Source organism: Zeus faber (genome assembly GCF_960531495.2).
Source record: "Zeus faber genome assembly, chromosome: 4".
NCBI lineage: Eukaryota > Metazoa > Chordata > Actinopteri > Zeiformes > Zeidae > Zeus > Zeus faber.
The window spans coordinates 24248879-24263878 of NC_137191.1; the positions used below are offsets into that span (position 1 = coordinate 24248879).

Here is a 15000-nt window from a genome sequence, read left to right on the forward strand (position 1 = left end):
ATAAGCAAAACGTCTTGGACTTGACTTGCCAAAAGTCTGAGGCTTCAATGTGCCTCAGACCACCAAAAGACTTGCCTCGCCTTGGGTGGTCTCGACTACAACACTATTATCCAAGGGTCTTGTCAGGCTATAAGTATTCAAGCAAAGCTGTTATGTTAATCCATTATTGAAAAAAAAAAAAGGCTGACAGCCTCTGACTATTTGTGAGTTCAAAAGAATGTATATTTATCAGTACACTTTTTAATTAACAATAATAATATGCTCTCAGCATGTTAGCCTCCTTCAGAAGTTCTGAAGGAGACCATTGGGCCGAAACATTAACATGCTGTGAGCATATCATTATGAATATGCTGGAAAATAGCAAGTTGTGAGAGTCTTTTGAACTTCCCTGCAATTTCCCCAAACTCAGCGCCCTTCCAAGTTAGCGGTGCGAGTGTCCATCCCTCCGTATTTTGCATCTAACGATTAACTGCCTATCACCTATCATCCATAAAATCAAGGCCGATAGCGGTGACTTTGACAAGGCCGCATCGTGTGCGTCACACTTGCCTTTTTAATAAAAGGCTCATGGCACGCGCAAGAAGCTGGGTCTCAGGTCTGCTCTTATCTGTATTTACTTCCAGCAGTTGTTAAAAGTCAGCAGGTTTCCCATCCGCTCTCTGTGTCCTGGCCAGGCCTCGGTTTGGCATCAGCCGTCTGGCAGAGCACAGGTAGTGTGTGGGCCAGACACAAAACTACACACAACTACACACATGCACAATCGCACGCAGCCTCACACATACTTACAAAGCGCGGAGAGGTGAAAGACACTGTAAAACAGGGAAATGTGACAAGATGGCCACTAGAGGTAGTGTGGGAGGGAAGATACTTCCACTCCCGCTGGTTCCAACAATGGGAAGCGCCAGGCATCCCTCATTACCCAATGAAGGGAACAAGGTACCCAATCCCTCCATCAATGGAGGAGGAAGTAAGGGAGTGGGCACCAAATCTCCAAGGTGTTAACAGAGAGATAGAGTGAGGTAGTCTGCTGAGTGTTGGCTAAAGAACAAGGGTGTGTGATGTTTTTCTGTTTTCGGATTCTATTTGTGAACTGATCCCTGTGAGCAGAACCCTGGTGGGAGTTTGGCAAGCCGAGGAGCGGCCAGAGTCCTATAGTGGGAGAAGCCTTCTGCAGTGCTAAACCCCTTCTCTTCTACATCCTCTAGTTTGGCATAAAGTTGTCCTCTAGTTCGGCGAAAAGCCGAAAAGATGTGCTTTTAAATGAGTTGCTTGATTGTAAGCGTCCGATGCCTTGTGTTGCTCTTCCCCCGTAGGAAATCAATGGCAAATAAAAAAAAAAGAATTAGATGAAAATTGACCACAATTCTGGCTTTGAAGATCATAGAATAAACATAGAAATGCCTTCATGTGCATTTCCAATTTATTTCTCAATTGAATTTACAAAGAAATAAAAAAACGGGACATTGCCCATTGACATGTAACCTTGTTCCAGGCTTTCTCACCTATGAAGGAGAAAGCCTGGAAAAAGGTCTTCAATGTCCTTGTCAAATGGGAGGAAGCTAAAAAAAACAAAAAACTCCGGTGCACTTTCATTGGTCTGTGGAGTTGTCAATCGAACCACAGGCGAAATCCAACGTGTAAATGATCCTGACTACCCCAATACATCACTGGCTGGTCTTTAAACTAAGACTTTGTAGTCTCTTCAAAGATCAAAATTGATCAATTGGCCATGTTTGGGGTATTGATTGGCTCAATACTGTCTCCGATACCTCCATGTTACGAAGTCCCTTTGTTTGACGCTGATCGGCTTAAAACATTGCTGATTTTCTCGGCATCCATATTTAGCGGTTGTTTATCCCAGAATGCAATTTTGTGGCTGTAAACTATTACTGCCAGGACAGCCAGTTAGAATGGAAAAACAGTTTTTACTCGCCTAATAGGTTTTCTGTGGACAGGCTGCTCTATATATAGGTCAGTAGTATTGCCAGGTGACCAACCCCCACCAGAAACAATCAACGAACAATCCCTGCAACCCCCTGTTTCATTCACCCCTCCTACCTGAGCGAGAGTGAGCTGTCACACCCCAAATGAAATGGGTCCAGTGACCAAAGCCACATTGCATAGATGAATCACCGTGAGGAAACTTTTATTTATTTAAATAGCGCTTAATCACTATTGCAGTCTCATTTGGCTCCACAGCTGCACCTTAAATGGGGAATTAAACCACAAACCCAGCGCTAAACCATCGGTCGACCAAAGGAAAATGAAAAGAAAAGCATCAGAGGAAAATACCCTGAGAGTGACCTTACGTAGAAAGATGGATTCCCCTTCAGGAATGTCTAAGCAATGCAACAGGCCGAATACAGTACGAGCATTTTTCAATGGAGTTATCCAAAGAAACCTGTGTGAATCGTAAGGTAAAAGAGAAGAATACAGAAACAAGGCCATACAATGGTTTGGAGGAAAAAGGAGAGAAAAAAAACTACAGGCAACTGGTTACTAAATGAACTGATCACAAATCACTATTTTTCAGCGCCTGGTTCCTGCATGTCGCACTGCAAAGTGCAACCGGCGCGAATCAGCTTTTCCAGTGTTCGGTCTATTCCTGATGCTCGCTTTGCACTCCTCCCATTCCCACCGACACTCAAACTTTGGCACCATGTGAGGACCACTTTTATGTTTGAAACACATCCTTCGTGGTTTCTCTTTGATGTCGATTTTGTGTCATAAAAGTGGAACAGTTCTGGCTTCTCTCCTCGCCTCTTGGCCAGATAATATACGGCGCCTTGAGAAAGTTTCTGGTCCGCACTCGGCCACTCTGATTGAGTCGCAGAAGTCAGTGGCTGAGACTGAAGAGGACGAAGAGATTCGTGGCTCCAAAAAAAAAAAAGAACCTCTACGGAAGAGTGGCGAGGAAGAAAACCCCCCCAAAATATATCCTTGTCCGTAAGGATTTTGCAAAACGTCACTTGAGATAATACTGCAAAGGTATGTCAGAAAGTATTCCCTCTTATGATGAGACTAAAGTGGAGAATTCAGCTTGAACTCGCAGCGTAAATCTGATACTGCACATCAGCCAGAAAACACCACCCGAGCTGCAAAGTAAGATGGTGGTGACATCATGTTGTGGGGGATGCTCAACAGCAGGGCCTGATGGGAAGATGAATGGTGCACAATACGGAGAGATCCATGCATTGATTATTGATCAGACCAGAGTGAATGTTTCTAATCGTTCCACGGTGCATGGATCAGTTTCTCAGTATCAATTCCAATATCAATTTATGTCGTTAGGATTGTTTTTCATCACCCTAAAACCTTTTTCTGCAAACGAGGAAATAGAAAGACGACCTTTACGATCTCCAAAATCTTTCACAGGAGGACAATGAGCACGACGACCAGACCTGGAAAGCTGTTGCCATGGGGAGTGCAGCGCAACGTAACTGTGCCTGTATTGGCAGCGACTGTATTCATAGACGCTGTCATGTTGAATTCTCACCTCGGCAGGTGGGCGCAACACAAAGCATTGACTGTGTATTCCCAAAATCGAGTACGATTGGACATTTCGGTGCTGGTGCAACTGTATGGCCTTCACACCGTGATTTGCAGTTTGGCTTTTAGGTGTTTGCCAATGGCCATTCACCTCATTAACACTAGAAAAATGATCTACACACACACACACACACACACACACACACACACACACACACACACACACACACAGAGACACACACACACACACACACACATACACACTGAATCATCGACAGTGAAGTGAAGATAGCTTAAACTTTAGGTAAGAAAAAAAAAACATTGAGAGAGAAACTTTAGTCACTTTATCTCCTTAGTATTCCATGTCCATTCGACAGCTCACCTTCCACACACACATACACACACACACACACACACACACACACACACACACACAAACGCACACACACACACTCGCGCGCACACACACACACACACACACACACGCACACACACACACACACACACGCACACACACACACCTTGGCGCGAGAGGTGTGCTGAGGGTGAGCAGCCTAATCAGGGCTCTGGTAAAACAAGGTCTCCACTCCACCCATTAAGTCCTCTTATTCCCTCCAGTCGAGCTGCTCTAATGTTTCCTGCACCACTCGGCAGTCCTGCCTGATTGCAATCTGCTGCCACAGAAGGAAGGGAGAGGAGAGGAAGAGAGGAGGAGAGGAGAGGAGAGGAAGAGAGGAGGAGAGGAGAGGAGAGGAGAGGAGAGGAGAGGAGAGGAAAAGAGGAGGAGAGGAAAAGAGGAGGAGAGGAGACGAGAGGAAGAGAGGTGGAGAGGAGAGGAGAGAGGAGGAGGGGAGAGGAGAGGAAGAGAGGTGGAGAGGAGAGGAGAGAGGAGGAGGGGAGAGGAGAGGAAGAGAGGTGAAGAGGAGAAGAGAGGAGAGGAGAGGAGAGGAGAGGAGAGAGGAAGAGTGGTGGAGGAGAGAGGAAGAGAGATTGAGAGGAGAGGAGAGGGGGGAAGAGAAGGAGAGGAGGAGAGGAGAGGGGAGGAGGGGAGAGGAGAGGAGAGGAGAGGAGGGGAGAGGAGAGGAGAGGAGAGGAGGGAGGAAGAGAGGAAAGGAGAGGAGAGGAGAGGAGAGGAGAGGAGAGGAGAGGAGAGGAGAGGGGAGGAGGGGAGAGGAGAGGAGAGGAGGGGAGAGGAAAGGAGAGGAAGAGAGGTGGAGAGGAGAGGAAGAGAGGAGAGGAGAGGAGAGCAAAGGAGGGAGAGGAAAATGAGAGAGGAGAGGGATAGAGGGGAAGAGAGGAGATAGAAAAGGAGACAGGGGAAGAAGAGGAGATGCGAAGAGAGAGGAGATGAGAGGGAAAGGAGGGGAGAGAGGGAGAGAGGAGAGGGAAGACAAAAGAAGGAGGGGAGAGGAGAGGAGAGAAGACGGAAGGGGAGAGCAAAGGAGGAGAGAGGAGAGGAGACGGGAAGAGAAGACAGGAGAGAAGAGGAGAGAAGAGGAGAGGAGAGGAGAGGAGAGGAGGGTAGAGGAGAGGAGGGGGGAGGAGAGGAGAGGAGGGTAGAGGAGAGGAGAAGGGAGGAGAGGAGAGGAGGGTAGAGGAGAGGAGAAGGGAGGAGAGGAGGGGGGGAGGAGAGGAGGGGGGAGGAGGGCTCCGGAGGAGAGAGGAATAGAGTAGAGGAGACGGGACGAGCGATCCGGAGAGAAGAGGAGAAGAGAGGAGGGGAGCAGAGGAAAGGAGGGAGAGGAGAGAGCAGAGAGGAAAGGAGACGAGAGGAGAAGATTTAGGGGAGGGGAGGAGGACGGAGGAGGCGAGGAGAAGAGAAGAGAAGGGGAGAACAAAAGGACGAGGAGGATAGAGGAGAGGAGGGCGTGTCTGGCTCTTAAAACAACCGGCGCTGCACGCTGGGCTGCCCCTGGAACAATGTGAAGGGAAGCGGCACATTGTGGCCGCAGCAATTAGGGGGTCAAAGGTCAACGCTGAAGGTTCCGCCAAGTGACTGAGCGGCTGACAGGGTCGAGTGGAGGTCAGCGCTTTCCGACGCCGTTTCGGGGGAAGAAATCCAATAATATCAGCCGTACGTCTCTATCTTTGCGCTGGCGACGGGCTAATAGCGCCTTCCTGCCTTTAAAGTCGTGTTGAGGAGATTTATTCGACTTAGCCATTATCCATGAACTGTTTTCACATGCAACGGGGCAAAAAACCCAAACAAACCTCCTGGGAATACATGGAGCACTGTTAATATTGCATAATAATGAAAACCTTATTATTATTATTACTTATTATTATGATTAATAAGCCGGTTTCCACGGTTACGGCGACAGGGCTGTTTTTATTGTCGCGCTCAGGGGGGATAAACCCCCCCCCCCCCACCCCCAAAAAAACAGACGTTATCGTTTAAGAGTGCCGGCGAGTGACGCACAGCAAATGGGAAACCGTACAAGACATTTTGTGTTCGGATAGAGAGTTAAAAGAGAAGGAGAGCGAGGGAAAGAGTGAGGGAGAGAGGGAGAGAGAGAGAGAGAGAGAGGGAGAGAATGAGAGAGAGAGAGAGAGAGAGAGAGAGAGCGAGGGTAAAGTCTCTCTATATCTTCATGTTGCCCCCTCCCAAACATCAATAATTTTGCGACTTTGTTGGGGAAACTTTCTAAAGTGTGGCGAGGCGAGGCAGACGGCTGGTGGAAGGAGAGAGAGAGAGAGAGAGAGAGAGAGAGAGATGGAGGGATGAGGGATGTTGGATGGAAGGATGGGGGATACTGGGGGATGATAAATAATTCAAGTGTTTTCATCAGAGCATCGCTACTTGCGTAGGCCCGGCCTCTATAATATGCATGTAAGAACACATGATGAAACAACTCCGTAAACGGGAAGGAGGGAGAGAGAGCACCGGAGAGAGAGAGAGATAAAAAGAGAGAGAGAGAGCATAGGGGGGGGGGGGGGGGGGACACGCGGTGAGTGGTAAATCGCGGGAGTTGGTTGTGGATACAAGCGCCGCAGACTGTACCCAGCCACTCCCGCCTCTCCGTCGGCATAATATATACATCTGAGGACGTGCCGTAGGATGAAATAGCTTTTTATACGGAGGATGGAGGGAGGAGGGAAAAAAAAAAAAAAGGAGGATGACAGACCGGGTGGGTGCGGGAGGGTGGGAGGGTGCGGAAAGTGAAGAGAGCGAGCGAGCGAGAGAGAGAGAGAGAGAGAGAGAGAGAGAGAGAGAGAGAGAGAGAGGGAGACAACAAGTGTGAAACATAAAGATAGACACGGAGAATTATTCCCATTGTGTGTGTGTGAAGGGGGTGAGAGTCTGTGTAGGCTGGCTGAGACTGAGAGGCTCGCTGAGAGGTGGGGGGAGAAAGAGAGGGAGACTGAGTTAGATAAGGAACTGAGGGAGGGGGGAGAGATGGGGAGGGGGGGGGGGCGGGAGCACAAAAGCACTTGTGTTGTAGATTTCAACACAGGAGGGGCTAGTGGATTTAAAAAAAAAGGGCGTTGATATAGCACATTAGTTTCAGTTCATGTGTTTTATTCCTAAAATATCATAAAGAAATAATCATAATAATTAATTTAAAAAATACAAATATATATATATATATTTTTTTAATTTTGCATATAGGTACAAATGGTGTGTGTATTACATTTATATTTATATTTGAGTACTCATGGGCACATTTTTCATCTTTAGATTTAAATTGATATTATTTATATTTGATTCATATAATGTAATCCTTCTGGAAATATAATAACATCTGTAAATAATAATAATAATAAAATAAAATAAATAAATAATAAATAAAGCAAAAAATGTTTTGGTGGTGTTTGTTGTGCTTTGCGCGACACAGGTAAAGTTTCTGTGGTTTAGGTTTGAAACATACTGTCGTCACTTTATTACTTTGTTAAGTCAATGTTTTATATCCTATTTCATTTTTCATTGCACCCAAACTAACTATACTGTATCTTCCCGAGCAGCTTATTAGGGCTTTATTATTTATCCCAATGTTTTTTCTCAATTTGTTGAGGTGGTCATAGTTGTGGATCTAGGTTTTTACCATCTCGCTCTCAATTTCCGCGAGATCAATAATCACAGTATCGTATCTTATCTTATATGCTGCACGTCTATCTTTAAGTACATGCATATTGCCCCACATAATAAACAGCCAACCATTTAATAGACCTCTGGTACAATTCCTCCTCTAGGGACGACCTTGTCCTCCTCTTCCTCCGTGACCCAGTTCCTGCCAGTTTTGATCTTGAGGAAATGCGTTTTGCCGGAGCCAAAGGCGGAAATCAGCATTAAGCCACATCAGTTACGAGCGGCAACCCTTGGTTTTCCCCGGCCTACTTTCCCCCCGACTGACTCAGGGAAAAGAGGGAGGCTGGGAGCACGTCGGGGTTGAAAGAATTTTGTCACATGCCACCCCCCCCCCCCCCCCCCTTTCTCTTTTCATCTTTTATTATTCAACCCCCCTCCATAATTCTCGAGCATGACTTATTTCTGCTCCCCCGCACCACTCTCCTTTGCTTTTCTTTCGTTGCCTTGCCTTTGACTTTCTTGGGTGATAATGGTGTGGTTGTCAAATCCCCGTCTGGAGTGGTGGTGGGGGCCATAGCTGTCAAAGTATTTGAAACAGTCCAGAGGTAAACACGCCCGACGTCTCACCTCACACGCCGGCTAATGCCTCCCTTTTTATAGTTGAATGAAATTCACTCAAATAAATTAGCATAATTAGAATGTGATGGAGGGAAAACGCTTTGGCCGAATCTGTGGGTAGCAGCTTGAAGCAGCACCTGCACCGTTACAGACGACACAAAGAGGAAAACAAATCATAAAGGCCTTCTACGTTGGGTTTCAGGACAATGGGAATTGACTTCAAGGCATTGACTTGTCTCCGTTCTTTCCCCACAAAAAAAAAAGGGGGGGGGGGGGGGGGGAATCATGCAGCGGAGGTAGTTTATTTATTCCTTGTCTTCATTGGGTGAGCTGAAAGGAGTGGAGGCGAGCACCTCGGCATCATTGATTGTACGTATTTATCTCCCTCCGGTCAGCAGACCGGAGGCTTGCTGCGCTCCAGAGGTCGTTCTCTATCCTGAACGCCCATTGATCTCCTCTTTAGAGGCTCCCTGAGAGGCCCTGAGAGATCCAAATATGATAGCCGTCACGTTCTCACGCTCGCACGGATAAACACGCGGCCGCTCGTACAATTATGGATGCCGACTCACAGACTCGCGGCACACAGTCAGGGGCTGTGCGCCGCGCCACTGTGCATAAGTGCCTCATTGCGTGATTACAACAGTTGTTAACACAAGCGCAAGTGCACTTTCTAACTCGGAAACGCGCGCAGAAAGAGCGGAGGCGAAATTGCCCCCGTCTCACACATACTGATCGGTAGAAACCAAGTTTAATGCAGCTTCTTCCTATAATTTCTTGTGCTGTGTCTCCCTAACTGCGTGTAAGAGCATGTGTTAATTCAGACATCATTTAATAAGACACGCGGCCAGACTGCCTCGTCCACTCCATAGAAAGGTGGTGAAAGGCAATTATACTGAGCAAATAGCCCTTCAGGCTCCAGGGGCCCGAGCCCTTTCATCCAGCGGAAGGAGGGGGTGAAGTCTGGCCTCACACCAGAGCTGGGAAAGACTAACTCTGGGTTAGAGATCAGTCAGCCGCCCCTCCCTCCCTCCAGCTCGGCGTCGCAGGTTTTGCCGGCACCGTTCAGGACTAAAGCAGCATAATTTGGTCCGTGGTCTGTGAAACGCCAGCGGCATTTACAGTATGTACGCCCCTGACAGGTTTTGGTTAACGGGTCTCACTTGTGAACTACTCACAGAGAACCATAAGTAGGAACCCTCCGCAAAAATAGCACTTCTGTTGATATCCGAAATGTCAACTGTGGTGGCATTTTCAGGGGCCAGGTGGGGCCTAGTTCCTCAGAAATACTGAACTAAAACAGCGTTTCTCACCGGATTTCTTTTTTATTCTTTTACCGTCTTTTGGGGAGATCAACTTCATTCTGGGCAAGCTAAGACCCTAAATGGTTTCCGTATGCAATATTTCTCTTTCCCAAATAGCTACCACACCAATGGGGGAGAAAAAGCTTGGATAAAATAAATTCACAACACACCTGATACTCCATCCATCCATCCATCCATCCATCCATCCATCCAACCATTTTCTTTACTCTCTTTTCTGGGTCAGAGTCTCAGAGCCTATTCCAGCTGGCTATGGGCGCAGGGGGACACTCGAAATGGGATGGCGGTCCCACGCAACAATAATGTATTCCACATTTTCCTATTACTAAAATCATCCCACAGCTTTTCAGATTATACTGCGAGGGCAAACGATCGGCTCAGCACTTCTCTAAGACTCCTCCCGCACAGGCTGCCTAACTAAGCAGAAGGTGAAGGGAAGACGGCAGAGGGTGGGATTAAGGCCTACCGTTATTGCCAAAGTCCAGCGAGTACTTCACGACGTGGTAGTTATTCCACACATAGAGCAGGTTGTCCCTGGGGTTGTAATCCACGGCGGCGATGTACTGGTAGGAGTTGGGGAAGGGTATGCTGACCACCGTCTCTTTGCTCTTGTCGGTGTTGTACATGTAGTCGATCTTGTTGCCGGTGCCCTCGTTGTCGTCGTCCTCGTAGACGGTCTTCACCACGTACAGGACGCCGCAGATCATGAAGGCGTTGGAGGCGGTGCGCTTGTCGTAGCTGGTGTCCCAGGAGCCCTCGATGCGCAGGGTGTACGGGTTGAGCTGGCTCACCACGATGCGGCCGTTGTTCTGCTCGGTGGCGTAGATCACCCACAGGCCGTTCTCGTCCACCGCCAGGTCGATGTCGGACTTGCCGCCCCAGCGGTACGGCGAGGTGTCGTGGTAGTTGGCGTTGGCGATGATGGCCTCGCCGCTCTTGATGCGCGTGCGCAGGTCGAACTTGACGATGTTGCGGGTGCGCTCCTTGTTGAAGAAAAGGGCGCCGTCGTACACCACGAAACCGGTGCCGTCCACGCGGTGCGGCAGCTTGTAGGTGGTGGTGGGGCGCCCCGCGATGAAGTCTTCCTTGGACGAGTACTCTGTCAGCGTGTCGGTCCGGTAGGGCGTCCAGGGCATGTAGTAGATCTTGTCGGAGGCCTGCAGAGGGTCTTTGCACCAGGCACCGGACTGGTGGTCGGACTCAAAGAGGTGTTCGCTTTGGTACACCCCGCGCAGGATTCCGGGGCACAGAAAGACTGAGGGAGAAGGAGGAAAAAAAAAAAAAATGAAAAAAAAAACGCACACAATGAAATCTTAATGTCCTCTCTAAAATGTCAAGGTGTAACTTTCATGAGCCGGCTTCCTCGGTATTCTTGAAATGTCACGATGTCAAAATGCCAAAAGTTTATTGTGTGTTTTTAACTTCGACTTCCATAAGTCAGTGTTTATTTGGCTTATATTTGTGATTCCTGCTTTGATTTGTGTGTGTTATTGTTGTGTTATCTGTTCATTCCGATATGATATAAAACCTCCTCCCGAACGTAAAACTGGGGTTCTGCAGAGGTTGAGAGAAAAAGCACACATTCCATCTCCTCCCTCCTCAATGCTCATTACTTTCTTTTTCAGCTCCTTTGTTTCTATCTTCCCTTCTTTCTCTCTTTCTCTTTTTATTTTCTGTCAAAAAAACAGCGAGTTTTGAACTGCACAGTCTTTAATCTACTGCTGGTTCTGCAATTGTTGCAATAATTCATTCCCCCGCTTCCTGCTCCATATTCCCGACTTGGAATACTGGGGTCACGTTTTATGATTGATGTGGGAGAGGTTGTAAATTCTGGGAAGCCACAGCGGCTGGAGTCTCTGGGACTTTTGTCATGTAACTGGAATGTCACACACACACACACACACGCACACACACACGCACACACACACACACACACACACACACACACACACACACACACACACACACACACACACACACACACACACACACACACAGGAGAGAGAGAAGGACCAGATGTGTATGGTGTTTTTTTCACTCTCCCAATAATATCACTGTAAATTCCTTTCAGCGGACTGGGAATATTGATTGAATTTTCAGTGGTATTGAAAGCGCTGACGTGAATGTATTTCACTGGTGCTGCGTTTGGGTAAAAAAAATCAATCCGATCAATGGAATTTTATGTCCATTGGCTCGTCATCAAAACACCCATTAAAATTGGATACAAAGTGATTCAATTTCATCACTAGCATGTCAGTTATAAGCATCCCCATTAGGCTATATTTGCCACGGTACGTTCAAAAAATAAAAAACTTTTGAATACCAGTGCATGGGCAATCATGGGCAACTCAAGACATTTCAACACGAAAATACGGGCCCGGGTATCACTAATGAGTCATTGTCTCCACATTGCAGCTATACTCAGATCCCACTGACTTAATAAAGCGGTAAAGAAAGCTTAAAAGAGCTGCCATTCTGTCAGAAGGTTCAAAGCAGCTCTGTCATCAGTGTTAAAAGTGACACTCAACCGGGGTTTAGTGCTCCAACGTGTGTGTGTGTGTGTGTGTGTGTGTCTGTGCCTGTGTGTGTACCCTTCACCGACTTACCTTTTTGTTCAACTTCTGTCCGAGCCACGGGTGAAAGAATCGAGAGGGGGGGGGGGGGGGGGGGGGAAGAGCGAGGCAAAAGACAGAAGACAAAAATAGATTAATGGTGCAATAATAACGAAATCATGATAATACAATCTCAGATCTCCATAATCGCTCTCATATTTCACCCTAACCTTGTGAGAGGTCCAGGATGCTGCGGTGTGTGCGATGGGTAATAGCATTACGTCAGAAAGCATCTCACGTAAAATTCAACTCAGGCATATTATACATGGCAGTGCTGCATTTACATACATATATATATATATATATATATATATATATATATATATAAAAAGATGTATATAAAAAAACAACAACAAATAACCAACAAATTAGTGGATATAGTAGTGTGAGTATACACTGTACGCTGATGACGCAATTTGATAACAGAAGATTGATTTGATTACCGGTGATGGGATTTCAGCCAAAACTAACCAAAATAAATTGTTCCCTGTGTGCACAGTGGGGGAGCTGTTCTGTCACATTCTGGGAGCCACGCTGTGTGTGCCTGTGTGTGTGTGTGTGTGTGTGTGTGTGTGTGTATCGGAGAAGGTGGAGGGCGGGGGCGGTGACATCGTATTTTTCTCCCCCGTTGATTCCCTTCCCTATTATCCCTCAAAGTGTTATCTTTGGGTTTGTTTGACGAGGGGGCGGGGGTTGGCGTTGCCGTGGCGTGGAGGCACGCCTCTTTAAAAACATACAAATTCCATTTCACCTCGTACCCCCGGGGAGGGTGGATGGGGTGGTGATGGGGGGTGTGTGTGGGGGGGTTGGAGGAACGGAGAGGAATGGAATGCGAACATGGCGGGAACCTAATCCTACAGCGCCCGTGGCCCCCGTGTTGCCTCAAGTCTCTGAAGGCTGTTAGAGACCCGCTGGAATGGAACCAGTCCCCCGAGAGAGAGAGAGAGAGAGAGAGAGAGAGAGAGAGAGAGAGAGAAGCACGACGGAGGACGAGACGCGATGAGGAGGTGGCGGGCGGAGAGAGAGGAATGAAGAGGATTGAGAGAGAGGAAAAGGAGAGCAGAGGGGATTAGCAGAGTTCCAAAGGAGTAAGTTACTAAAGGAGGTCTGCATGGTAAATGTTTATATATAGTGCAAACAAACTGTATATGGAACGTGAGTGAATTGTTAAACACATTCAACTGAAAAGACATCCTCGGCCACCACACACACACCACACCACACTAACACACACACACACACACACACACACACACACACACACACACACACACACACACACACACACACACAGACACACATACACACACACGCACATTAAGCATGTTTATGTACACACGCATACATAATCATGCACAAACATACAAAGACCTGCAGCCATTAAATGCTCCACTCATGAAAAATGCATTGTTAGTGTGATGAGGCGCAGCTCAACATCTAAATAAACAATCTCACCATGGAGGTCCAGTCAAATGTACAACACGTGTGTGTGTGTGTGAGGATAATGATTAGAGATGGACATGAATACACCGCACACACACACACACACACACACACACGCACACACACAGATCTATACAATAATCTGTAGCGGAGAAATTCAAAACAGCTTTGAGTCGGGGAAAGTGGATATAAACAAGCAGCGAGCAGCCTTGGGAGGACCTACGCGCTCCAGCCACTCATGCGGTGCTCTAATGAACAGTAGCTTTGAAATTGCCGGCAAATAATATATTACAATAACAACAGTGTTCCAGCCACGAATGCACCAAATGGCAGAGAAAATGCCAAACAAATGTCAATTTGTACTGTTTCTTCTGGGCTCAGTCCATTAGGGGCTGCATGCTGGAACACCAGCTGCGGGGGTTATCGCCGTGTCTCTTCACGCCCTCGGGACAAGGGGAGCAAAAATTGCCTTTTTTCCCCCCCGTCACAAAAAACGAAGTCAGAATTGCGGGGAGTCTGCAGCAAAATTATGATGATTTTATTAATATGATTAATTATGTTTTTTTTAATTTTATCGATTTCCATGCTTCAAACACAGCATTTCCTGTAAACACGCTCGTTAGGCTGATCGACTGACTCAATGCAAAGGAATAAGAAAACGATGGCGATGGTGAAAATTCCATCAATTTACCTTTTACATTACAGTTTCTGTTCTCAATAATCAAATAAAAGTGTGGCTATAACTTAAAGCTCTGCGTTTCAAAAAAAGTATTTGCGGTCAAATTCTGAGGATTACATGTTATAAACATGAATATCATGTAATTAATCACGATTATTGTAATGGTTTGACCGACCTAATATACATATATATTTTGTATATTTAAATTTTATATTATACATATTTATATATATATATATACTGTATATATATATAATTTTATTAATATTATTACTACTCCATTAGAACTATTGTCCAACATCCGTTCAATGTGGATGATTTACAGGAAGGGCACATTTTGAGAGATATTTCTTGAAACTCAAGGTTCTCTCAAGGTTACCTTGAGTATTCATAAAAGCCAGAGAGAGAGAGAGAGTACTTTGATGGCTAAGCCTTGTGGAAAATGCAGAAAAAGAAGGGGGGGGGTCTTAATCTCAGAAAGGCCAGGAAACTACTCTGAAAACAAAAACAAGTCTTCTCTCAATCTTTTTGTATATCCTCCTCATTGTTATTCATATAATAGTTCCACGGTTGGTAGCTCTTCACAATCTCTCGCTTGTCCTATGTAAAACAAGAGATTGCAGTTCTGCGGCTAAACAAATGTACAAATATGTGTACATATATATATATATATATACTGCATATATATTATATGAGTATATATACAGTTTACATATATATATTGTATATATACTGTGTATACATAATATATCCTGTCTAATTGTACCTTCAAAAAACTAAAAATTCAAACAAAAAAAATATTCATTCATATCT

The 15000-nt window shown here is 46.3% G+C and overlaps 1 protein-coding gene across 1 annotated transcript in view; it reads right to left on the bottom strand.

Annotated features, from left to right (window-relative positions):
* Nucleotides 1-15000, bottom strand: part of adgrl3.1 (adhesion G protein-coupled receptor L3.1) — a 141038-nt gene that overhangs the window by 52386 nt on the left and 73652 nt on the right. Inside the window, exons 6-7 of the mRNA XM_079999042.1 lie at nucleotides 12060-12074; nucleotides 9920-10708 (exon numbers count right to left, since the gene is read on the bottom strand). Coding sequence (XP_079855168.1) covers nucleotides 9920-10708; nucleotides 12060-12074 — 804 coding nt within the window. The remainder of the gene's footprint in view (nucleotides 1-9919; nucleotides 10709-12059; nucleotides 12075-15000) is intronic.